We start from the raw sequence: 24,471 nt of genomic DNA on the forward strand, positions 1-24,471 counted from the left end.
CATAAGGCAGGTCAGTTGGCCAATTCTTTCCTAATACTCATCATGGAACATCAGCTCAGTTCCAAGATCAATTTATGTTTGTTCTAGTAAATTCAATGTAAATTTCGCAAGTTTCCTTGAAGAAGATATTTTTAATATGTCTTTTGCATAAACGGGAACAGGTGTCTACATTATATTTTTCTCTCAACTGAGGAAGAAATGCTATAAAGAAAAACATACCATTTAAGTCACATGCTACTATCCTTCCCACATACCATCCTGCCTTAGAACATCTCTTTAGGATAATTTCAAAAGTCTCAGGATTTGCCCAAATCAAGCAAGTGGAAATATTTTACATTTAACAGCGATCATTACTACTTTAAATAAGGAATGAAAGTATCTGTTTGATTCAGAAAAACTTCAAATTAGCTCACCAGCAATGCATGTATTGCTGGTGAGGGGTATCTGTACCTGAATGTTCTAATGCTCAGGAGCCCGGCCAGGCAAGATCAGTGGAGTCCAGAGAACCCAGCAGTCTGTGCATCTGACTGGGTAGCCAAGTTTCCCTGGGAATGTCCCTGAGCAACCCTGGAGGGGGAACCTCAGGAAAACCGGTTTAATTGGGAGGATTCTGATGGGGATAGGACGCTTTTGGAATCTAAGATGACAGAAGATATTGATGAGCTATTAGATCCAGGGGGCCTGTCTGATATTCGAGATAATGGGACCTCCATTTGTTTCAGGACGATGCCTTCATTTTTGCACTAACATGGTTTATGGCTTGCAGGGGATATATGGACTGACGGATGCAACCATTAAGGATGTTAGAGCCCCATTCTTACTATTATTGTGATATGTGTGCGCGTTTGTTTTTTTCCTAGGAGGATCTTTATTTTTTCCCCTAAATCTCATAACTGGTTATACAGATGTTTAATTGAGAGGAATAATTATGAATTACGATTTGTTTTTTTTCTTTCAAACTTTCCTATCTGAATCATTTATCGCCTTCATTACAAGTGTTTTAAATATTGTAAAATTAAGGTTTAAAAAATAAACATTGCCTGTAGGCAAGCCCAAGCCCAGAAAGTCAGTTTTTAAAAAACATTAGTGTTTTCTTAATTGGGAGCATTGTGTACTACAAGCCTTGTGTTCTACTAATTTACAGAAAAACAGACTTTAAATTCAGAAGAAGGAGTAGAAAAAGTAGACTGAGAAAGAAATGCTGGTAGATTAACTCCATGAAGGCAAAGGGACAATGGAACTCGATGGATAAGGATTATCAGAGGTAGAAGGACTTAAAATGTGTGGGTTCTAGTTAAAAGCAGACGAAGTTAGGAATGTATTCTGGGGAAAATGCCTATTTAGGAAATTAAGGCTGAACTGTTGACCCAGAGCTTTGGAACATTTTTATCACCCCGCTATGCTTTGGGTAAATAAAGCAAGGGAGACAAATTTTATCCAGCTTATGTTTGCTGTTCGACTCTGACCCTTGCCTACTGGAATGACTTTAAATATCTGCTATGGAAAAAAAAATGATAACCACTTTAATTTCCGGCTCTATCCCCATCTGGCCAGGGAGAAGAGGATGAATTGATATCATCCTGTTTGTCTTTAGGGCTTCTGATACCCCTGAGGACCAGCCCGTGGGACAATCTGTTTGGGTAGGGATTCTGGGCCAGAATCAGGAGAGTGGGACTCCGGACAAGGCCGGTCCACGTAACACAGCTCAGAGCCATACAACACAACTTGCTCCGAGGATGTTGGGCACTGTGCTTCATTAGGAAACAAAATATAAGCTTTCCACACCATTAGGAATGACTTTAGGAGTGAAAGCACATAAGACGATGCCTCACCTCATCAACAATGCACTGCAGAAGCTGGAGAGGCTGCAACGGGAAAGAAGAGAGGAAAAAGTATTAGCCTCTGTGCAATGTCTTTACAGTGGAGTGGAAAGAAAAAAATCATTAATGCAATAAAATATAGCAAGATTAATCAACAACAGCAAACTCTTATAAAAACATTGATGCTCAGGATGTTCTATTATTTCTAATGGTACCTAATCTAATACAGGCAGTTAAAGGTTTGCATTTTCTTCAAAATGCAATTTGCTAAGTTTAAAACAAGGCATTCAAGCATGCAAAGGAAGCAGCCATCAGGAAAAAGAAAAGTGAATTTTTTTCTGAACTCATAAAGCTTACCATTAAAGATCCCTGGTTTTTCTGAATCTGAAAAAAGGCAATATGTAATTAGCATGTCATAATCAAAATGACTCACTTGGACACATTATGATCACTGAGAGAAAATTATTGCATTGCTGGTGGCAATTTGTGGGCATGTGTTAACACAATTTACATAATGAAAATACACAAATGTTAATAGCTCGCTTCTCATTTATAGGCGAAAGTCAGCAGAATGTTAATTTCACACAACACTTTTTAGTACCCTCCAGGTTGTATTAGAATAGGGAGAAAAACCATAATCCATTTCAAAAGGCTGTTTACGATTCAGATATAAATAATGTTTTATATTGCTAGATTGTGAACACTGGGCTTAATGTTGCAATCATTGCTAATGTTATGAAGCTCACTCTTTTTAAATTAAAAACCGATTTATTTAAAATTGAAATTAAATCATAGTCAGAAATTAGAATTTTGGATTCCTGCCAGTGTCTGTTCACAATCCCCTATTTTTTGAAGAAAACTTTAATTATGTGGTTGAAGTATTTGTCTTTAACTCAGGAATGGGGTGAAGACACCACCTTTTCCAAAGTTCCTTCAGCCTGTTTCCTGGGAAGCAGTGCTCTCTGGGAAAATCAAATTCATGCAAGTTTTACATTGTTCCAGGGAACAAAAAGCAGAGGCAAGTAAATGTCTGTTCCTAACCAACATTCTGAAGGCAGGCTGTTCACACATCTAACACCGATAAGCCGCGTCTCTTAGAAAATGACTAAAATGTGACACCAAATTAATAACACATCCAGTTACTAACTGAAATACTAAACACTTCAATCCCCCACCCCCACACAAATGACTGCAGTTATTACTAACTCAATGCAAATAAAGTCCCAGGCACTAAGTTTCCTAAGAAGGAAAATTTCAGGAACCAAGTATGATATTGATCGGTCAGTTGTTTACTGAGATAACTGAGCTCCAACCAGCTAGTAAGATACAGGGATAATTGTAAAAGGACATTTGATCACTGAACAACACAGGGGTTAGGGATGCTGACCCCTGTGCAGTTGAAAATCCATATATAACTTTTGACTCCCCAGATACAATCAGCCTACTGTTGACCAAAAGTGTTACCAATAACAAGTAATAATAAAGAGTCGATTAACACATATTTTGCATGGTAGATGTATTATATGCTATATTCTTATAAGAACGTAACCTAGAGAAAAGAGAGTTAAGAAAATTATTAAGAAAATCGTAAGGAAGGGGTGCCTGGGTGGCTCAGTCAGCTGGGTGTCCGACTCAGCTTCAGCTCCAATCTTGATCTCAGGTTTGTGAGTTCAAGTCCTGCACTTGGCTCCATGCTGGGCGTGGAGCCTAGTTTAAAAAATAAATCATAATCATAAGGAAGAGAAAATACATTTACAGTTCTGCGCTGTATCTATAAAAAAAAAAATCCGCATATAAGTGGACTCATGCAGCTCAAACCCATGGTTGTTTAAGAGCCAGGTGTATTTTTTAAGTAAAAAAAACTGTTAATGGTGTTTTAAGAAGTTCTTCCATGTATATTTGATCTGCATAAGTACCCTGAGGTTGGCAAGGATGGTCATTTCTATCCTCTGGGCCTCCTCTGGGTCATTTCTATCCTCTGTGAAAACTGGGCCTCCCAGTGGACAGGGCAGGGGCAGGGACAGGGTGAAGGCCACAGGGACAGGCTGTGGTAATGTGGCTTCTCCCGTGCTCTTTTCTTTCCCCATATCTACCTATGGTCACAGCACGATTTCAAAACAGCTGGATTTGTGTAGATATACTTGTAGATATATTTGTATAAATATTCTTGGCATGGTAAAGTGGGTAAATAATCAGTTTGGGCAGGTGGGTTCCTTTCAACTAGAATGCATGCTTCTCAAGGGCAGAAACTATGTTTTTGCATTTCTTTTGCATCCACGAGGCTTCTCAGCAGACCCTTCCTTCACCAGTGCTTGTTTTAAAAAGCACTTTCCTGTGTATTATCCCAACTAAACATGGCACCCACTCATCCCTGCTCTACTCAGTCACCACTCCCTGAAACCTCTGTCCCAGGCTGACTGGCTCGTAGTCTCCTTAGGTAGTTCCCACTTAATGTTATGCCGAATTACTGCTCCTTCCTCTAGTCACTGAGTATTTCTGCATAATGCTCTGATGGGAAAGATTTACTTTAAAAAGGGAGAGAGAGACACGTGGGTGGCTCAGTCGGTTAAGACTCTGACTTCTGTTCAGATAATGATCTCATGGTTCATGAGTTCGAGCCTCACATCGGGCTCTGCACTGACAGCTCAGAACCTGGAGCCTGCTTCAGATTCTGTGTTGTGCTCTCTCTCTGCTCCTCTCCCGCTCTCTCTCTCTGTCTCTCTTTCTCTCTCTCTGCCTCTCTCAAAAATAAATAAACACAAAATTTTTTTTAAAAACGGGGTGCCTGGGTGGCTCAGTCGGTTGAGCGTCCGACTTCGGCTCAGGTCATTATCTCACAGTTTGTGAGTTCAAGCCCATGTCGGGCTCTGCGTTGACAGCTCAGAGCCTGGAGCCTGCTTCGGATTCTGTGTCTCCCTCTCTCTCTGCCCCTCTCCCATTCACTCTTTCTCTATCAAAAATGGATAAATGTTAAAAAATTAAAAAAAAAAAAAAAAAAAAAAGGAAGAGAGAGGGTTAACTACCACCCTGGAGAGGCTAAGGATTTTAGTCAGAAGCCATACCCCTTTTCAAAACTCATGAAAGGCCCAGGTAACTTCCCAACAGGAGATTGGCTTTTATTTATTTATTTTTCAAGTACACATGGATCTTCTCCCCCCACCCTCCATTCTTAGTAAGATATATCTACTTCAACAGGAGGGCTACTTGTAATGAACAAATTAGAAATCCATTTTTGGCAAAGAGAGTGTTTTTCACAAATTTCCAACAGTCAGGGGGGATTACAACATTCTCTGAGGAAAACAGTGGCAAACATTCTAAGTGAGATGTTTCAAAATAAATTCAGGAATAAACTGTGCGACACTGTTCCCAGCAATACATAAGTTGTGTGAAATGAGTTCAGGGGAGAACATTTTTCCTCATGAACTAAACTCTTAAGAGGTCTCCACCTTGCCCTATTCTGTGGGTTAAAGAAACCATGGTTGAAGACAAAATTTTACTATTTTAATGCTTTCTCCTTACAACGAGGAAGAGGGAAACAGCAGTATCAGAGTCTTTTTTATGATCTTCTAACTATACCATTCTGCCCAGGTTTTTAAAGAGAGATGTTGTTACCAGGTTTTATTACACAGCTTTGATAGCTACATATTATATGAAATCATCTTCATAAATTTTGTATTAAGGTAGCAGTGCCAGTACCTGAAATTGATTCAAAATGCTTAAGATACTCAATTACTTTTTAACACTGTTACACAATGCGGTGACTTATATCTTCTATTTCACGAGAACTTGAGGACACAACATCATTGTAATTGATTCATTTTCTCAATTAAATAAAGCTACTGTGCTTTTCTTTATATGAATGCCACACAGACCACAGAGTTAGATATATTCTTTCCTTTGTTGGTCTCAGATATATTGCCTCAAAGGTTATATTCTGTTCCTCTGTTTAATTCCACCAGAAAATTTAATGCCACGGTCATATTTTCCAAATTCCGAATTGCCATGTACCCGACTGTATTTATATTAGGCTTATTTTTCACTGCTAAACTCTTTGTTGTTTACCTTTTTCAAGATCACATTACCGTATGGGCACAGGAACCATAAAACAGACTGAAACAAAGTCAACCTCCAGTCACTGCCTCTGCTTTTACACACAGTTCATGAAAAAGTGAAGCCCCTAGTTTTATAGCACATTAAAAGTGGTACTAAGGGTGCTTGATATAAAATGTTAGCTTTGTGAATGCCTCTCTTTATTCTAGGTCTGCCTCCCAAATGCTGAGCTGTGAGAGCAGAGTTCAGAGGAACACAATAATATTGTTAGGGCTGATGAACTGCCTGTACCTCACAACACAGGAAATGCTGTTTATAACTAACTCGTCCAAGTCCAGATTCCCGTTTGCACATTTTGCTGGTGTCGAGTAGTCTACATCTAACTAGTACTTTGGGACAATGAACAGAACAATAATTGCTCCAGCCGTTACACTTTGCTAATCAGTCTCCAGAACTAGTAGCATTTTGATAGACTAATTAGTTGAACCTCTTTTCTCTTCTGGGCATAGCCTTTTTCCCCCCTTTTGCCAGCCCTTAGCTATAAGGCTTTAAGGCACACTAACAGGGGACACCTCAGTCTGATGTAAGACAGATCCTTGTGTGTTTAAATGGGGAGGAAAGACTTCATAACGGGCGGGCCTAAGTATCAGTTGTGGGGTGTTACTGCGGTAACATTTATCACATATTTCCTTGCAAGGACTGTATAGCTGGCAATTAGAAGAACTCCCATAGCATGACTAATGGCTTTGGAAAATGATCCCGGAAAGGAAGCTCCTGATGCAAAAGTTTACTTGTGGGGCCTCAACTATCTAGTCAACGGCTCTGGTGATAAACAGCAACTCTGGGGACCCCGCATTACACACCCACCTCTGCAGAGGTGCTGTGTACACACAGCGGGAAAGCAGGCTTGGCCACCAGCCCTTCTACATTATGTGCAGAAGCACAGTCAGGAAACTAAAATGATCCACCTATGTAACTTCGAGAAGACACCAGCAATAGCTTTCATTTTCTCTTTTACTCTCTGGAATGATAGCTTGCCCTGCAGCCCTTGTCGCAGAGATTTATGTGTGACCGAGGTCAGATCTTCCAATATCAGTTGACAAATTTTCTCTTTACATATTTACTGCTTTCCTAGCTTGTGTTATTTTCTCTTAAGTAGAAGAAGGAAATATGAAATTAAATGATACGGTGAGCATTTTTAAAGAATACCAGGAGTGTGTGTGTGTGTGTGTGTGTGTGTGTGTGTGTGTGTGGTGTTCCTGGCACTACACTTGAGCCTGCAATGTTCAACTCTATTCTTTTTAAAAAAAATTTTTTTTAATGTTTATTTATTTTTGAGACAGAGAGAGACAGAGCATGAACGGGGGGGGGGGGCAGAGAGAGAGGGAGACACAGAATTGGAAGCAGGCTCCAGGCTCTGAGCCATCAGCCCAGAGCCTGACACGGGGCTCGAACTCACGGACTGAGAGATCATGACCTGAGTTGAAGTCGGACGCTTAACTGACTGAGCCACCCAAGTGCCCCTGTTCAACTCTATTCTTATTTCACACACATTTTAGGAACGATAGCTATTTTGCAGACTCTCTTTTCAAATCAGATGCATTAAGCTTAACCCTGCCTAACATAAACCAGGATTATGGTAAACTGGGACTTTTATATTGTAAATGAAGAATAATGACCTAAAACTTTTTTTCTTTAATGAAAGTAGCTGCAGAGATGATCTACTTCAGTCTACTCATTTTGCTGTTAGGGAAACTGAGGCTTTGAGGGGCATAGTGCCCAAGATACAGCCCAGGCTAGACCATAGTGCTGACTCAGGCAGCTGCTTGGTATGGAGAAAATGCATATGCACTGGAGTCAAAAAGCCCCCTGGAATTCCAGTCAGACCCCCATGGTCTCAGAAGCTCCCTCCCTTCACTGGGTTCAGGGCTCTTGATTACAAAGTGAGGGGATGAGCCAGAGGATAATCCAAAGAGTCCTCCCAGGCAGAGCTTCCCATTCAGGTGCCATATTTTTTCCTACCCAGGGGAGAGCTGGTACTGGCAGTCAATCTTATTTTATCTGGCACCGTGTGGGGTGCTAAAATTTAGGTACACACCACCTCCAATCTGCTACAACTTTGCAAAAACAAAGTGCCCAAATCTCAAAAAGGCTTCAACAAGAGAACAGAAAAATCATTTCCACATGACCACAAGCTAAACACATATTGCTTAGTACCACTAACTTAAAATAAGACTTCCTAGGGGTGCCTGGGTGGTTCAGTCGGTTAAGTGTCTGACTTCGGCTCAGGTCATGATCTCACAGTTCGTGAGTTCGAGCCCCATATCCAGCTCTGTGCTGACAGCTCAAAGCCTAGAGCCTGCTTCAGATTCTGTGTCTCCCTCTCTCTCTCTGCTCTTCCTCCACTCATGTTCTGTCTCTGTCTCTCTCAAAAATAAACATTAAACAAATGTTTCATAAAAAAAAGGTAAGATTTCCTAAACAAAGGACTGGGTTTTGTTTTTTTTTTGTTTGTTTGTTTTTTGTTTTTTTTTTTTGAAAAAAAAAAAAGAGAGAGAGAGAACAGGGGCATCTGGGTGGCTCAGTCGGTTAAGCATCCAACTTTGGCTCAGGTCATGATCTCATGGTTCATGAGTTCAAGCCCCACATGGGGCGCTCTGTTGTCAGCACAGAGCCTGCCTTGGATCCTCTGTCCCACCCTCTCTCTTTCTCTGCCCTTCCTCTTCTGGTTGTGTCTCTCATTCTTTCTCAAAATAAATAAATAAACTTTAAAAAGTATTAAAAAAGAAGAATAAAATGTACTCTAGTGAACCATAAATGGGAATTCTGACAAACTGATATTTTTAGATATTGAATGAATGCACGAGACAAAATAAATGAGTAATATATATTATTACTAATAATACAAAATTAACAAGTATAATTCACTTGTGCCATATCTCTCTTGTTTATCAGCCTCTGTCCTTGTTCAAGTTCTTATCACGCCTGGAAATCTATTAGCGTATCTTACATAGAACAAAACAAAAACAAAAAATAAGTCATGGGTCTTATTTAAACGACAATTAATGACTTAAAACAAAAATAAGTTGTCAGATGATTTAACAAGGAGCTACTCGGTGGGACACGAGAAAGTCAGTAGGATTCCCAGCTTCTAAAATCCACTCCCTGGCACTTTCTCTCTGCTGCCTTTAGGAGGGACCAGTTTTGAAAAGCTCAGACTAGATACCCCTGAATTTCACAAATAGCTGGGTGGGACAGAAAGGCTGTAAGATGCCTAGAGGAGGGCTCAGCTCAGATAGGACCAGACAGAAAATCATCACGGCCATAAATTAGATCACTTGGCTCTCACTGCTTCCCGAGTATCAAGGACGATGCATTTTCACACAAAACACAGCAGCTGGAGCGTCAAGGTAGAGTGTAACATTATTCATTTGCTGGGTCTGCCAGTCAGTGAGCAGGAAAGAAAGGACCTGACTGCCAGTCTACACTCTTTTATCCCTTGTGTATTTAAAACTGACATAGCTCATGTCCTACTTCACATAGGGGTATAGGAACCCTAGTAAATCATCCTCTGGGCACATGTAAATTTTCATATTCAGGCCTGAATTTTGTAAGAAAAGCAGGGGCTCACAAACACATTTTAAAATGAAACATGTGAGTGATAAAATTAATCTTCTCCCTTAGCCTTGCCAAGATGTCCATTGAGCACTTTCCTCACAGAGAAAAGATTTTTCCTTTCAAAGAAAATACACTGGCTGTACCAAACTTTTCTCTCTTCCCCCCAAAAGGGTGGTCTTATTCTAGAATCTAGTTTAGAGTATCAGTTATGTATGTGGGGGGCAGGGAGTGGGAGGGGATGTGGCGTTTTTGAGAAAGGCCTATTGACCATTCCATTGTTTATGGTCAAATAAATGTGCTGTAACAAAAGATTTTTAAAGTGTCAAAATGTCTCAAAGGGTTTTTCTGGAGCTATCATTTAGTCTGCATCTCAATTAACTTCAATCCTCCACAAGCGAAAGAATCCAGAACGATGTTAGAGGTCACCTGGTCTGACTCCTTGCTTCTGACTCTGGAAGAAGACTTCCAGGAATGGGATTCCAATGATTCCATCCTGGGTGGCTTAAATTGTCAGAAAGTTCTTTCTTATTACGAGTTCAAATATGTCTCCCTAGGAGATATACCCATGGTCTGGAGCTGTAGTGATTTAGTGGCAGCAACTCACATATTTGAAGATGGCTGTTTCTTCACGAAGTTTTCTTTCCCGAGTGAGCATCCTGTTTTCTCCTTGAGATCATCTGTTATGATTGATTGCCCTCTGTTCTTCCCCCTTCTATTAGTAATGACACTCTGATAACATTCCCCTAGCCTTAAATAGCCCATGTACTTCACATCCTCACCTACTTCATCGCCAGCTTTATGGGCAGAACATGTGGTTCAGGCTTAAACTAGTCCGCAACAGCTAAGTCCCCTGGGCTTGGGGAAGTTAACCGATCCAATCAAACTGAAGCCTATGGCCTCTTGCTGCCTGTGGGGAAGAGAGGCTTGTTATTCCTTTCTAACTGGGAAGCAGGTGGCCCGGGAACCCCAAAAGCCATTCTTGGTCTGTGAAGGAAAAGGCTACCAGAAACAGAGCCAAAAGTGACCTGTTGAATCCAGTTCTACCAAAAAACCCAGGAATACTTGGCTTTTTGGACGTGGATTTCAATTAAGTCCCCTTGTGGTTGAGGCGGCCTGAGTTGGGTGTTCTGTTACTTGCACCATAAAGCTGCCTGGCGGAGGTGAACATGGTTTCACATTCTCCACCACTGTGACCACGTTTCTCGGAATGTGGTGCCACGTGTGTGTGTTCCTCATAAAGTGTGACACCCACACCTGAACACATGCCTCGGAAAGACTGGCTCAGTTGCCTTGTCCTGGACATTATACGCTATTCAGGAGGAGAAACTCCTGGCAGCTACAAGTGCCTTCAGCTTTTGATAGATAGCCATATCACACAGTTGGCTCAGTGGAGAGGAACAGACGTGTATAAATCTTGGGCTGAAAAAGAATTACTTCTTTCCTGTACTCTTCCATTTGGGTTTCATACTGACAAGGTATTCGAGAGTCAAAATGAGTACACGATTAAAGCAATTACAGAATCTAGACAAGTCTGATGGAAGTTTCTACCTGTTGCCTCTCCCCTGCATCAGACAGGAAATACATTAGCCTTGTATTTGTTTGGTTGAGGAGAGGCCTGTCCAACACTCAAGTAGAATCACAGACTCTCGGGGTCTGAAAGAATCTTAAAGGTTTTTTAATCTGACCCACCTCTGTGTGATCCCTGAATCCCTCCTTCATTACACTCCTGGCTCACAGGGCTTCTGTCTGGATGCATACAGTGATGGGGACTTTCTGTCTTCTGACTGTCTATTCTCTCTCTTGTTCCAGCTCTACTTTCCTGACAGTGCAAATCCACGTCTTTTCTTACATGAGAACCCTCAAGTATCTTAAGACAACTATCACATCTCTTTGGAAGCTTTGATCCTTCAGGTATTAATGCTGGCAGGACAGAGGGGAAATATGGACACAGAAGAAAAGGGGACAAAATTACAAACTGAAAGCTTAAAAATGTGTATTGATTCTTAGTTCTTTCTGATTCTAAAATCTGTTAGGTCAACATGTAAAAAAAGTGAAGTCAGGCTAAATCACTAATTCATTGATTCACATCCTTTTTTTTTTTTTTTAAGTTTACTTATTTTTAGAAAGACAGAGAGAGGGAGCATGAGTGGGATAGTGGCAGAGAGAGAGAGGGAGAGACAGGATCCCAAGTAGGCTCTGTACTGACAGCAAACCGTGAGATCATGACCTGAGTTGAAATCAAGAGCTGAACACTTCACCGACCGAGACACCCAGGCACCCCAGTTCATGTATCTTTATCAAGAACTTCCTCTACACCAGGCACTGTACTGGAGTCTAGGTTCCAGTGGATGGATAAGCTGCGAGTGCTGGTCCACAAAAATGAGTGACTTCTTTAAGGTCCCTGAAAGTTAGTGACAGAGCTAAGACTTAAATCACAGGGTTTGCATTCTCCTTAAAATGCCACTTAATTTTTGGATAAAATACAATTTGCTAGATTCAAGGTGCTGTAGATTTCTAAGACAGTGTCCCCAAAAATGGGATGTTTTCAGGCATTTCACAGAATGCTTTCTTTGTGGGCTAAGACTCTATATATTGCTGCCTTTTTTTTTTTTTTTTAACCATGATGCCATTTGACAACATTGTTTGGCCTGCTGAGATTTTGAGATAAACTGCAACTGTAGCTAATACATGCTTTATTTCGCATTAGATCATGACCTGAGCCAAAGTCGGACACTCAACTGACTGAGCCACTCAGGTGCCCCCTGCATTATTTGGCATTAGAAAGGAAAGAATCTTGAAATATAGTCACACATAACCATATTAATTAACATGTGTCTTACTGGTTTGGCTGTAAATGAGATTCAAAACAGGATTTAAAGAAAAAAAGTCATGGATCTAGAATGAACTAAACGGGGCGCCTGGGTGGCTCAGTCGGTGAAGTGTCTGACTTTTGATTTCGGCTCAGGTCATGATCTCACAGTTTCGTGAGTTTGAGCCCCATGTCTGCCTCTGTACTGATGGTGCGGAGCCTGCTTGGAATTCTCTGTCTACCTCTCTCTCTGCCCCTCCTCCACTTGGGCTGTTTCTGTCTGTCTCAAAATAAATCAATACACTTAAACAACAACAAAAAAAATTTAGAACGAACTAAACAAAAAGTTTGATTCCTGTTTCAGAGATGTGGTTCACACCTCTCATAGTTTGATTTGGGTGAAATCCAGTTCAATAAAGTCCAAGAGTGTACTTGGGAGATGGTGATGAGAAAGGTAGCTGAAGGTGTGGACAAGAGGGGAAAATTGCTCATACAGATGAAAGGAGACCACAGAAGTATCTAGCTCAGCATTTTTCAGACACTGGTTACCAAATAACTCAAGGTTCATGTAAGGTATTACTTAGACACATTAACAAAAATTAACAGACAAAAACAGAACTTCCTGGTATTTGTGTGTGCATGCATGTATGTAGGTGTCTGGGAGTGAATTCCCATCTATTTTATGCCCTGTCTTTCCAAGCAATTCTGCAAATCACTGACCTAGGACACCTCTATCATTTTCCAGATGAAGTAACTGAGGTCTGAAAAGAACTAAGGTCAAACAACTAGCAAGAAAAGCCAGGAACAGAACTCAGGTTAGCTCTGTGTGTGTAGAATGGGGGGAATGGGGACAGAAACCATATTCTTTTTTGAGAGGTAGAGAGAGAGAGAGAGAGTAAGCAGGGGAGGAGCAGAGAGAGACAGAGAAAGAGAATCCCAAGCAGGCTCTGCGTTGTCAGTGCAGAGTCTGATGTGGTGCTCGATCCCACAAACCGTGAGATCACGACCTGAGCCAAAATCAAGCATCAGATGCTTAACCAACTGACTCACCCAGATGCCTCCCAGAAACCTCATTCTGACAATGATTTAACTTGTCACTTGATGGGTGCCTCACTTGCTGCCTCCTGGTCCTCTCTGCCCCGAGTCATCGAGCGTTTGCAGCTGCCTGGCTATGGAGGCAAAGGGGTGGAGGAAGGCCTCTCACTGGAAAAGTTTCTTTTGTTTACTGTATTTTGCCCAACTAGAACTAGGACTACGGTCAAGGTCTCCCCATGCCCTGAATAGTGCTCTTTGCAACCTGTTTCTGAACAGAAAACAAGACAAGCTTCATTAGCCATTTTGGTCTTTCTTTCCTCCTCTGACCTCCTTTCCTCCTAAGACTAGCGTGTTCTCCAGCTTCTCTTTCCCTCTCTGCATGGCGGTCATTATCTGTAGACTTTGACAGGGTATGGCATAACAGGGTCCACGCTTGGTTCTAATTGGTTGCCTCAGTTTCCCACAATTCCTTGGAGCTGACACCCTGGCTATAGACATAAACAGACAACTGCCTCCTTTCCTAGCTCCTAGCAGCCCTTGGGACCCTCTTTCCACCTGGGGTGTCCTGGGCAATTTCCAATCCTAAATCGAATCAGCTCTTTGCTCCTTTTAGGCAACGCATTGATTTTTCAATGAACTTAGCTTGTGCACTTTATTGGCACTAAAGAGGGTCGGGTTCTTAGCATCATTAACATTTTAGTTGAGGAAGAATTCCCAAGCCCCCCAGGCATTAATCCAGAACTGTTAAAACATCTGAAAAGTAATCTGTGCTCAAACAAAACCTGGCCACGTCCGCCTCCTTTTTAGGTTGGATGCCAATGAATCCCGAGCCTCAAATCTACCCAAGTTTTCTATACTGAATAGTATAAGTAAAACACTGGCATATGATAAAAGTTGATGTCTTTGTTGCTGTTGGTATTACTGCTATTGAGGACCACTTTCCCCTGAGGGATCTGTACCCATCAGCAATTACCTGGTAGACATGTAGCATCCTGGGACAGTAATTTCTATCTCTGCAGACACACCAGTTAAATGCAGCACTTGAGTGGATGGTCGTGTACCATAAAAATGGCCATTTGGGCTCAAAGCCTCTGGGTGTCTTTCTCCCTGCACCATCCCTCTAGAGTGGGAACCAGTCTGACCCGGTAAGTTGTCAAACACCTGCTCATCCTGAGTGAGTCACTGAATGGCTATCGGAATCTCATTTCCTCCTTTATAAAGTGAAAGAGTTGGAACAGGTCACTGTAAGATCTCGTCACCTTCTGAAATTCTATGATCCCACGAAGTAGCAGACAGCACTCAGAGAAACCAAAGGGGGAAAAGTGGAAGGGCTCTCAGACCACAGAGCCCAAGAGGGAGGGGAGACGGCAAAGTTGCCACCTGAAAGCCAGACTGGGCGCTCGATTCCTTACTTCAAACTTCAATTCTATTTCTGGGCTAAGCTGATTATTTAAAAATCATAGAAGAATCAGGGTCCCTAGTTACTGACATAACAATCACTGGGTTCTGTATATAGTTCTATATATTATGATTGTGATCGTGAATGATAAATTATAACTCAAAAAAGAAAGACTGTAAAGGAAGGCTCTTGTGGGATCAGAAAAGTAATTCATTTTAGTCCTACCTGGTGTGAGACGTGAGACACAGTCATATATTTTCAGAGTTACATAGGTAAATCCCTAAAGTACTTCCCAGAAATATAAATAATACTAATATTACCTAGCTCTTGTTTAATTTCTTATATTTTTCAAAGTGTCCTCTTAGGCATTAGCTCATCTGATCATGACAACCCCCCCTCCCTAGAAAACGTCCTATGATGTGCCAAGGCCCTCAGAGGCATGTGCCAGCTGACCTCAGGGGCAGAGATCTTAAAACGTAATGATTTCCAACCTCAGGCTGGCTCCCAGTCATCTCAGAGGGATTCATGAAATTCTCAATCCCAGTTTCATTACCTGGTTTCTGCTGCACTTGCCATCTCTGTCCTGACACACCCCCTCTCTTCTCCCCCACTCTGCCCTCCCGTCTCTTACTGCCCTCCCAGTGCTGCTTTGAAAATTACCCAGGGAAATTCCTAAACAGGTAGGGAAATGAGAGTAACAGTAGTAGTAGTACCCTAGTAAATTAAAGTACTAGAAGGATACTGCATACAACATGCTGCTTTAGACCTTTATCTTTTACCGGATGAATCTCCTGCTGATGAGAATGCCTGGAAAGTTCTTTCCCTTCTTTTTAGCCTCACAGCCTCAGCTCAGGCATCACCTTCTCCGTGAAGCCTTCACAGCTTTCTGAACTGAGCTGACCTCTTCTTCTGGAGGGCAGAGCACACCACCTCCCGTCTGGTTCCTTTTGCATCAACTGTCATTTGTTTGTTTTATATTTTTCTCTCCACTAGACTAGACTCTTTGAGAGCAGGGACCACATCTGTTTCCTTGCTGGACTTCTGGCACGTAGCACAGTGCCAGGGCAGAGTAGGTGCTTGGTGACAAATATATGTTGAATTGAATTGAGATCTATGTCATAGAGTAGTTTAGAAGGTGCTATAAAAATCAAACCAACATGGGGTTAGTGTTTCAAAAAAGCCAGGGTTCACCAGCCTAGCTGGCTAACTGCATATACTTCAATCGAGGTATTAACAAGTAATTTATCTTTAGGGAAAAATGTCATGTTTCTAGGCTACCCACTCTTTGGGCATTCTCTCTATTCCATTTCTGCTCTATTTTAAAGACACACTAGGAACCTACTTCCTATCTTTGCAATAGGCTAAGCCAAGAACATTGGGAGATCTCTTGATAAGCATGAGATACATAATGGGAGAAGAATCTGGCACGGCCACTTTCAAAATTCCTGGGAAGCAGCATATGCATGTAAGGGAGCATCTTCCTATCACTTAGATTTCACCTCTGCCTTTTGTGGAACACGAAATCGGACTTTGTATGGCTTTAAGTAACGCTCTATTTTAAATATCTATATCCTAAATAACAAGAATGAAAATAATGAATTAAAACATGTAGGCTAGGAACCTGTTTAGCAAAAAAATGCACGCACATTGCTTCTGGACTCTTGCCAACTAAAGGTGAGTACTTGAAGTCTGTGGTAATTACCCATTGTTTGTTTTTTTGTTCTTTGACTATAGACCTCACACAAAAAAATGGATATTTATGATTTTATAGAACCCTTGATGTTCTAAACTTCAAAAAGTTCATGTAACAAGGGATAAACTCCAAATCCCTTTTTTTCAAAGAAGGTCAACTTTCTAGGTATTATTTTGCAATTCTACATTGTTCTAGTCACGATCAGTACATTAGTACATAAATAAGATAATAAAATCGATGGTCTGAATTTAACATTGAATATAAAACAACATTCAATTATCAAAATTAGGATTAGTAATAGCATAGTAAAAGGCTTTTAAAACATGAATAAAATTAGGTATAAAACTCAGAATTCCAGCATTATCTTTTGAAAAGTGTTTAATATTTTAAAATAGTTTTAAGAACATACGCTTTCTACTCCATTATGAGACAAATGCTCTATCGAGAGCACAATTTATTACTACAGAATAAATGAATGTTTAAAAGACAGTCTGTCAATTGAAAAAAAAAACACATTAAAATAGCAGGTTTCCAAGCCAAGTTAAACAAAATATTTTCTCCTTGACAAGCTGCTTACATTTAAATGAAAACAGGGCAAATTTGGTCAATAATATGGATTGCATATAATAAAAAGGACCTTAGATCATGTTAATACAAGGATCAGAAAGCAGTAACTTCAATTAAAACCACCCAATTATTTAGCAAACTTTCAGATACAGCAAATAAATTAATCTGTTTTAAATGAAAGTGCTCAGATAAGTAGCTTTTTGACCTATGAGCAAGTTTCACTAGCAGCAATCACAGCAAAGCAAGAATCTGCTGAAGCAAGGCAAAGCCCCCAAATCAAACAAATGGTATTAGTAATCAAAAAGCATTTGCACAACATATTTCCTTGGTTAGTAGCAGGGGGTTCTGAGCAAACGCCACCTACAGCTCCCCTCATACTTTGATATGTAGTGTATACGGGATGAACACACACATTCCTTTCACCCACACAAACAACCAGGGTATATACTGCTTTTAAAAACAGGGCATTTCATTTCTGTACTATCCTATGAAAAAAGCCAGTCGTTATACTATTAAGAATGCATGTCTTTCACTTAAAATCCTCTATCATCCACTTATGTTTAACTTGTACTGGGATTTAAGAATGTCTCTTTATTGAGACAAGTAATATGTCATCATTTTGTTCAGCTAACAGGCCTGACAGACCCTGTCTCCTTGAGTTAAGAACAGTAGATCTCTATTTCGTACATTGGTGGTAAAAGCTGGCAGAATAAATGAGAATTAGCCAATTGGTAGTAAAGGTTTTTAATCCCAAAGATCTAGATTTTCCTTCTACCTTTGCCTTAATTATTCTATCTGGCCAGATGATGGTATATTTTTTTTTCAAGAAAAATGATCTCTATATATTGCAATAATTTATCTGAATGCCATTCTTATGTATTTTTAACAAATAACGTCGCTATTCACTTTATCTCTTATGTTTTTGATCCTTTTTACTACTTATCATCTTCTTTATTTGAAACAGATTTTTAACAGATAATCTTGATCGTTACAACAATATCTTGCTTGCATTTTATTCAAATAATTCTTAAAAACAGCTTAAAAAGCCGTTTGGAATAACATCAAGCTTGCCATCAATCAAACGAAAAAATTCCGCTGGCGGTTGTATAAACATCAGATCAAGTCTGATGTCTTCAAGGATTTCAGAGTGAACCATAAAAAACTCCATTAACTTCTGACAAAGAATGCAAATTAATCACAACATGGGGTGAAATGAAATTAAAGGCTCTTTTCTAATCAATGACAAGGCAGGATGAAATATTTGTTACTCTCTCTGCACTCAGACTGCCTGGGATGTTTGCACTTCCCTTGCAAAGCCCCAAATGTAAGGTGTGAGTACAGATTCACCCACAGTCGCTGTTTAGCCCTCCCACCCCCCCCAGAGCTATCTGCTTACAAGTCGTGGAGATTCACAAAACACACTAATCATCTGAATCTCAGGTGCATCCAATTTGTTATTCACACTCTCCCATGCCAGTGAAAAGCCTGGCGCAGACAGATGCACCAGGAACCCTAAATGACAGTTTTGGCCTCCGGAAGTACGATCACTACAACAAAATCTAGTACAGCCTCCAGGTGAAATGTCTGGAGCTCCATATGGAGCAGGGAAAATTAACAACAAGATGAAAATCACTGCAGCAGCGGGGAGTCGGAATTTTTGAAAAAAAAAAATGAAATTTAAAGATGAAGAAAGAGAAGTAATAAATTAATGGGGTGTGAAAACATTCAAAGCTTTACAATACCAGGGGCACTATTTGCTCAGATTTTTTTCCTTTTTTTAACTTCAGGTCATTTTGATGTAATTTATTAACCAAGATCAGGAATTGTAGCTAAAAGAACAACAACATTTTTATACATACAAAAGTACTTTAAATACATTTGTATCTGTATTTTCTTCAATTTCCTGTGGCATCCTGCTTACCAAATCTCCAAAATGTCAGAGCTAGAACACCCTCCTGAGAAGTCTCCTTAATGGATTTACTATCGTCTCAATGCAGGGCACTACTGTAAAGTTTGAATGAAGGGTGACAATTTTTAGCAGGCAATCTTTTTCAGTTCTCCTCAATTATGGTGTCATTAAACAAACCATTGCCCACCATGATGTTTTTTAAGTCAACTGAATTTGGATCTACACGATTAGCTCTACACAGCTCCAGTCCTTGTCCAGACCTGCACATCTTTCCAGACTACTATTAATGCTAAAGCGTTCAAGAAATGGATATGCTACGTTTGTGAGATGTTTAAAAACACAATGTTTCATGATCCCGTTGCTTCACAGGCACCCAGAATTTAATGGCACTGGGGTCAGGGAGAGCTCTGGAGCCCTCTGGATCCTGCTGTGACTCTGCTAATCCCATGGTAAGAAAAGCGAAAGGCCTCTAGGGAATGGTCTTGTCATCATTTACCACGGCATGGCCCCCGACGTGCAGCATTTCTCACCTACACACGAGGCCTCCTACGGTGGAGAAGGCAAATCAGGAAAAGGACTTGGAGGGGCTCAGCGGGAAGAAGAGTAGTATAAACAGCCAACCAAATTCGGAGTACACAGAGCCCACTCATTTGGTTTAGTTGTCTGTAAGTCCTACATCTATCTGACTATACCCATTCATCCCTGAGGCAAGGTGCCTCACCTCGCCAAGCCTCAGTCTGCTCCCCTGGAGGTTGGGAAGAACAGCCCCTGTAGGTGGGATAGACAGCCCGAGTCAGATAACAGGAAGTGACCTGGAGCTCGATGGCAGAAAAGAGTTACGTGAATCCACGACATCATTGTTCTTCCTATTATAAGGTGTAGTAACATTAACACGCCTGAGCATTTAGAGTGGCTCCTAAACTTTTTTTTCTGTAGAGTCCTAAACTGCATGCCAATGAGGCTCTCCAACTTAAAGGCCTAAAGGAAACGAAACTAGAGAGTGCTTCCAAATAACAGATAAAAACTCAAGCACAAAACAATGAAGTCTATATAGAATAATTATCTCAACAAAAATCCAGTCCTTTAATTTTTATGTTGGTCCCAGGCCAGAGAGTCTCCCTAACGTCTTCCTGACACCCTTCCCTCATCTGCATCCCCACTGGAAACACACACGGTGTCACCGGCAGGAAGAGGCAATGCTAACGACACTGTCAGCAAGCAGCACTGAGGCCAGGTTGGTAGAAGTCTCAAAGCTGGACTCTCCTCTCTGCTTTCCTCTCTACTCATTTTACGCTCTGCTCCAGTTGTGGCTGGCAGTTGCCGAGCACATCCTTTCGTGACCTTTGGTTGACTATTAGAAATTCCATTGTGTGCTACAGCCCAACATCAGGGCCAGTGGGATGGCCCTCTGTACTTCTCCGAGTGGTTTCCTAATCCATAAGCCCATTACATCTGCATACTTGCTCTCATCAGATAGAAAAGACAAGTATCAGGATCCTCATCCTAGAGTTAGGAAAATGAAACCCCAAGGAGTCACAAAGCAAGAATTAAGGCCTGTGGTGACTACAGTTTGTGGTGGAGCTGGGTTCTAATTCTCATCTTTTGACTCCTGGTCCAGAGGTCTCTCCAACAGGCCCATCTTCTCAACTTGCCACTAGTGACGAGCTCGGATTTGATGCCCTGATCTGACTTTGAGTTCAGAGTAGTGATGTCCTGGTACCGTCTCTGGCCCTGACAGAAGGGATGCCAAACTATGTGATCACGAGGATATATGAAAGGTTTTCATGTGTTCAAGGACCAGATCAGTGGCCAACTATTAGGATGAAGCAGTTAGTCCTTGGCTTGGTAAACAGAACACTGCTTTGACTGGATGGCTGTTTATAAAGTAAGGAGTTTCCTATCCCCCGAGGTGTTCAAGCAGAGTGTGGATGTCTGCTTTCCAGAGATACGGTACAGAGGTTTGATTCGATGATGTCTGAGATCCCTCCCAATCCCGATGTCTGTGATTCACTCCTGCCTACTGCAACCCTGCTGCAATTCAACAGTGCACATATCAACCATTCTGTTTGCCCAATTTAAGGGGACACCATCTCACGGAGTGGCTGGGGGTTCAAATGAGATACTATGGGCCAAAGAGAAGGTGTTATCCATAATCCAGTGTCAGAATACTATGAAAATAAACATTGTTATCCACGTGCTTTGAGGGCAAAGGGAAGGGCAGGTATGGTGTGGCTACAGCATCCTTTCCCAGTCTGAAGTCTCCAGGGCCAAGCCTGTGAAATAGATGCCAACTCCACCTGACGTCATTGCTGATTCTAGCAATGAAGCACACCAACTTCTGATGAAAGGCGTGGGAAACAGGCCTGATGGCATCAAAGCTGCTTCTATTATTTCAAATGAAAGTCCCAATTCGGTGACAATATTCGATCACGATTCACGGAATACGGTTTTCCCTCTGACTCTGGCATAAAGGTTATTGCTAACAAGGGAGCCCAGCACATTAGAATTTTCCAGCTTCCACTTGACTGATCAAGTACACACACATATACTTAAACATTTCAAAAAAACAGAATTGCAAAGGTGTACAGCCTCTTCCCAAATCTGACCAGAGCATTCAAATGCTTCATTCGTTAAACGCAATAGCAATCTGTTTCTTACACTCATCACTTACCAAATCTCACTGGGTAATTACTCGACACATTAGGAATCTCAAGAACATAGCTACGTTTTCAATCTCTGGCACTTTTACGAGATGGCTCACAGGTTTTTCTACTAAGACTTCTCTGAGAGATATACTGTAACAGGGTCTCTTCATTTACAGAATTTTAGGGGATTGTATAAATTGGCCAAACAGTGAATTGTTTAAAAATTACCGACAGGATAAGAGGCTTACCAAGATAAATATTCTAATGAGCTATAAATCCTGAAAATGTGATTTTAATTTGATGGGCTACCTAGAGCTAAGCAGCAAGCCTGTATCCACTAAAATCTGACTAAATGCTAGCATGCATGCCAAGCGATTACATATTTTAGATTTCCTCTTTAAGGAAAAGATTATGTTTAAACAAAGAAGCCTGCAGATTTGAAAAGTGAGTCTAACACTCCTGAACCTAATAACTTAGGCGATGTCTCCCCCACTTATCTGAGGGCTTTAACAGTAAAAGAAAGAGGATACAAAAGAGACATTTCAGCAAGTGAAGGGTCTTTAAATGTCCACATGGGTACCAGGAGAATTCGCTTAAAACAGCTTATAAAGATGGCAGAGTGAATGAGCCCCATCCTATTATTCAATAACCATGTTTGTGATGCATCTGCATAATCTAACCATGCATAAATTAGTATGTGTAATACAACACTTATTTGCATAATAATAGCAAGTTAATAGATGCTTAAAGAGCAGAGACCAACACCACCTTTAAATCAGACATGCCTCCAGGCGCTTTGGCCTGTACAGACCAAGATGCCAGAAAAACAGTGAGCACCAACCAGAGGAAAACAGTCAAAACCATTCATTTTTCATCCCTCTAGACATTTCACTTATTTCCCCCCACATACACGGGGGAATCATTTTCAAACCACAAAACACCTTTATAGTTTAAGTGCGAGCACCCTTCCAAATAAGAATCTTAAAGAAATTATAAAGATGATCATCAGTAACGGTAACATAACGGACAGTTTGCTTTCTTACAAGTGTGGACAGCAAGAGGCAAATTTTTTAAAAAACAGTATGTTCAGAATCACACCCACATAAAGCTGGGGGCCTATTTGCTTAGCAAAAATAATGATCCAGATCACATATTTCACCCTTCATCTCAACCTTTTAATTGAAATAATTTTAATTGGATCTAAAGGCTCAAACAGTATATCAAGAAAAGGCTGTGCCTCTCCTCTAACCTCAGTATGAGCACATGGCACTGGGCTAGGATAAGGAAAAACACCACCAATGTCACACAAAGGAAGAGCGCGATGATGCCTTTCAACCTTTAACAAAGAGGAGAAAAAAATCTGGTGTTTAAAAAAAATCAAAAATCAATAGAGACTTCTAAATGACTCCTTTAAGATATCACTTTTCAATTTAACAGGACAGATTTATTTGTATGTGGCTCAAATGTTCACAATTGCTCCCTGCACCTTCATACATAGGAATGAATGTCACAGTGGCAAACGGCAGTAATGAACAATCTTACCTGGGGATATGGAAACCTCCCAAGAGCAAGCTGGGAAAGGAAATAATATTTGTCTAGTTATAGATTTGCATGCAGGGCAGATCTCCTTAAGACAGACAAGCACTAAATTTCGAACTGTACCCAGCAAATATAAAAAGCTCACAACCTTGGATGCAGGAACTAAACTATTGCTGTAATTACCTTAAGAGTTGTATTTAGAATGGACGTTTTCAATGGGCAATGTTGCATCCCTGATAAAATATTCCAATTTTAACAACTAAACATTACCATTATGTGGTTTCTCTTAGGAATGTTCTCAGCTCTATGGGCATGATTCACATTCACATGTGTGCGACAATATTCATTGAGACAGAGATGTAAAACTAGAGGAGACTGTTGGTTTCTCCTCTTGTAAGATGGAGACACCTTCTTGTTTCCCAGCCCTTAGTTGTGTAGAGTTTTTAGTCACAAGTACACACGCAGTGTTATAGGATATGGGGAATGGGCCACATGAAATAGAAATTTTTGCCATTATTTTCATCAATTTATTAGTTTTTTCATTCACTTTCTATCTACTGTTAGGAATAAAGAGCTACCATTAGTAGGAAAGGGCCGATTCAAGGCTGGGAATTCAACACTATAGGTCAAAGTCTGAAATTGGGGACACGAATCTTTAGAGAGCTTCCAATTTTGCTTGATTTGTAAATTGCCATGTGTTTCTAGGCCAGTCACTTAATTTTGGTCTTGGAATTCTCACCTGTAAAAACCAAATGATTCCACCAGGAACAGGGTTGATATAAAGTAATAACATCAAATTTACCAAATACGCCTTAACATATTTAAAGAAAATAGTAGCAAAACTTTGCAACTTCATAATGTGGCCCATTCTCAGGCCTGAAATCTTCTCTGTATATTTGTAACTACTTTCGAAGTGGAATCGCTGTCTCAGGGAACTGTGAAGCTGGAATGAACCCATGACAGTATCAATCCATTTCACAGATTAGAACCCAAGAGCCCCACTGAAAAAGTTTCCACACAGTTAATGAGAAGCTAGGGCCTGACCCTAGGCTTGCAACTTAATCCAGGTTCTTTCTGGCATTTTATATTGCTCTTCTACATCTTGAGAAGTTGTGTATTTATTTAAAAAACACAGACACCACGGAAACATTTTTGAACTCTTTTGGAATTGTGTTTAGAATCATTTCAAGTAACAAAAGAACATCTACTTCATTTTGCTAGAATTGCATTTTATCTTGGACTTAAAATTCTGCTCCCTGCGCTTTTTGAAAATGTAAATTATTTGTTGACTAAAGTCTGAATGGCTTGTGGGTATTACCAAACCCCAAAGCCACTTCTGAAAAATAAATAAAAATAAATAAATAAGATACCCTTACTAAGGATAGAC

General features: G+C 40.6%; 1 protein-coding gene across 6 annotated transcripts in view; it reads right to left on the bottom strand.

Moving 5' to 3' along the window:
- The window catches only part of MAP2K5 (mitogen-activated protein kinase kinase 5), a 273,345-nt gene that overhangs the window by 62,548 nt on the left and 186,326 nt on the right, over positions 1 to 24,471 (bottom strand). For 3 of the 6 annotated variants that reach the window (XM_030317855.1, XM_030317860.1, XM_030317861.1), the window contains 3 exons: positions 23,088 to 23,117; positions 2,178 to 2,204; positions 1,833 to 1,865 (listed from right to left, as the gene is read on the bottom strand). The exons of 1 other annotated variant lie outside the window; for it this stretch is intronic. In XM_030317855.1, the coding sequence (XP_030173715.1) occupies positions 1,833 to 1,865; positions 2,178 to 2,204; positions 23,088 to 23,117 (90 nt within the window). The remainder of the gene's footprint in view (positions 1 to 1,832; positions 1,866 to 2,177; positions 2,205 to 23,087; positions 23,118 to 24,471) is intronic. 2 more of the 6 variants (XM_030317856.1, XM_030317857.1) reach the window with 2 other exon arrangements.

The sequence above is a fragment of the Lynx canadensis genome, chromosome B3 (genome assembly GCF_007474595.2).
Source record: "Lynx canadensis isolate LIC74 chromosome B3, mLynCan4.pri.v2, whole genome shotgun sequence".
In the NCBI taxonomy this organism is placed as follows: Eukaryota; Metazoa; Chordata; class Mammalia; order Carnivora; family Felidae; genus Lynx; species Lynx canadensis.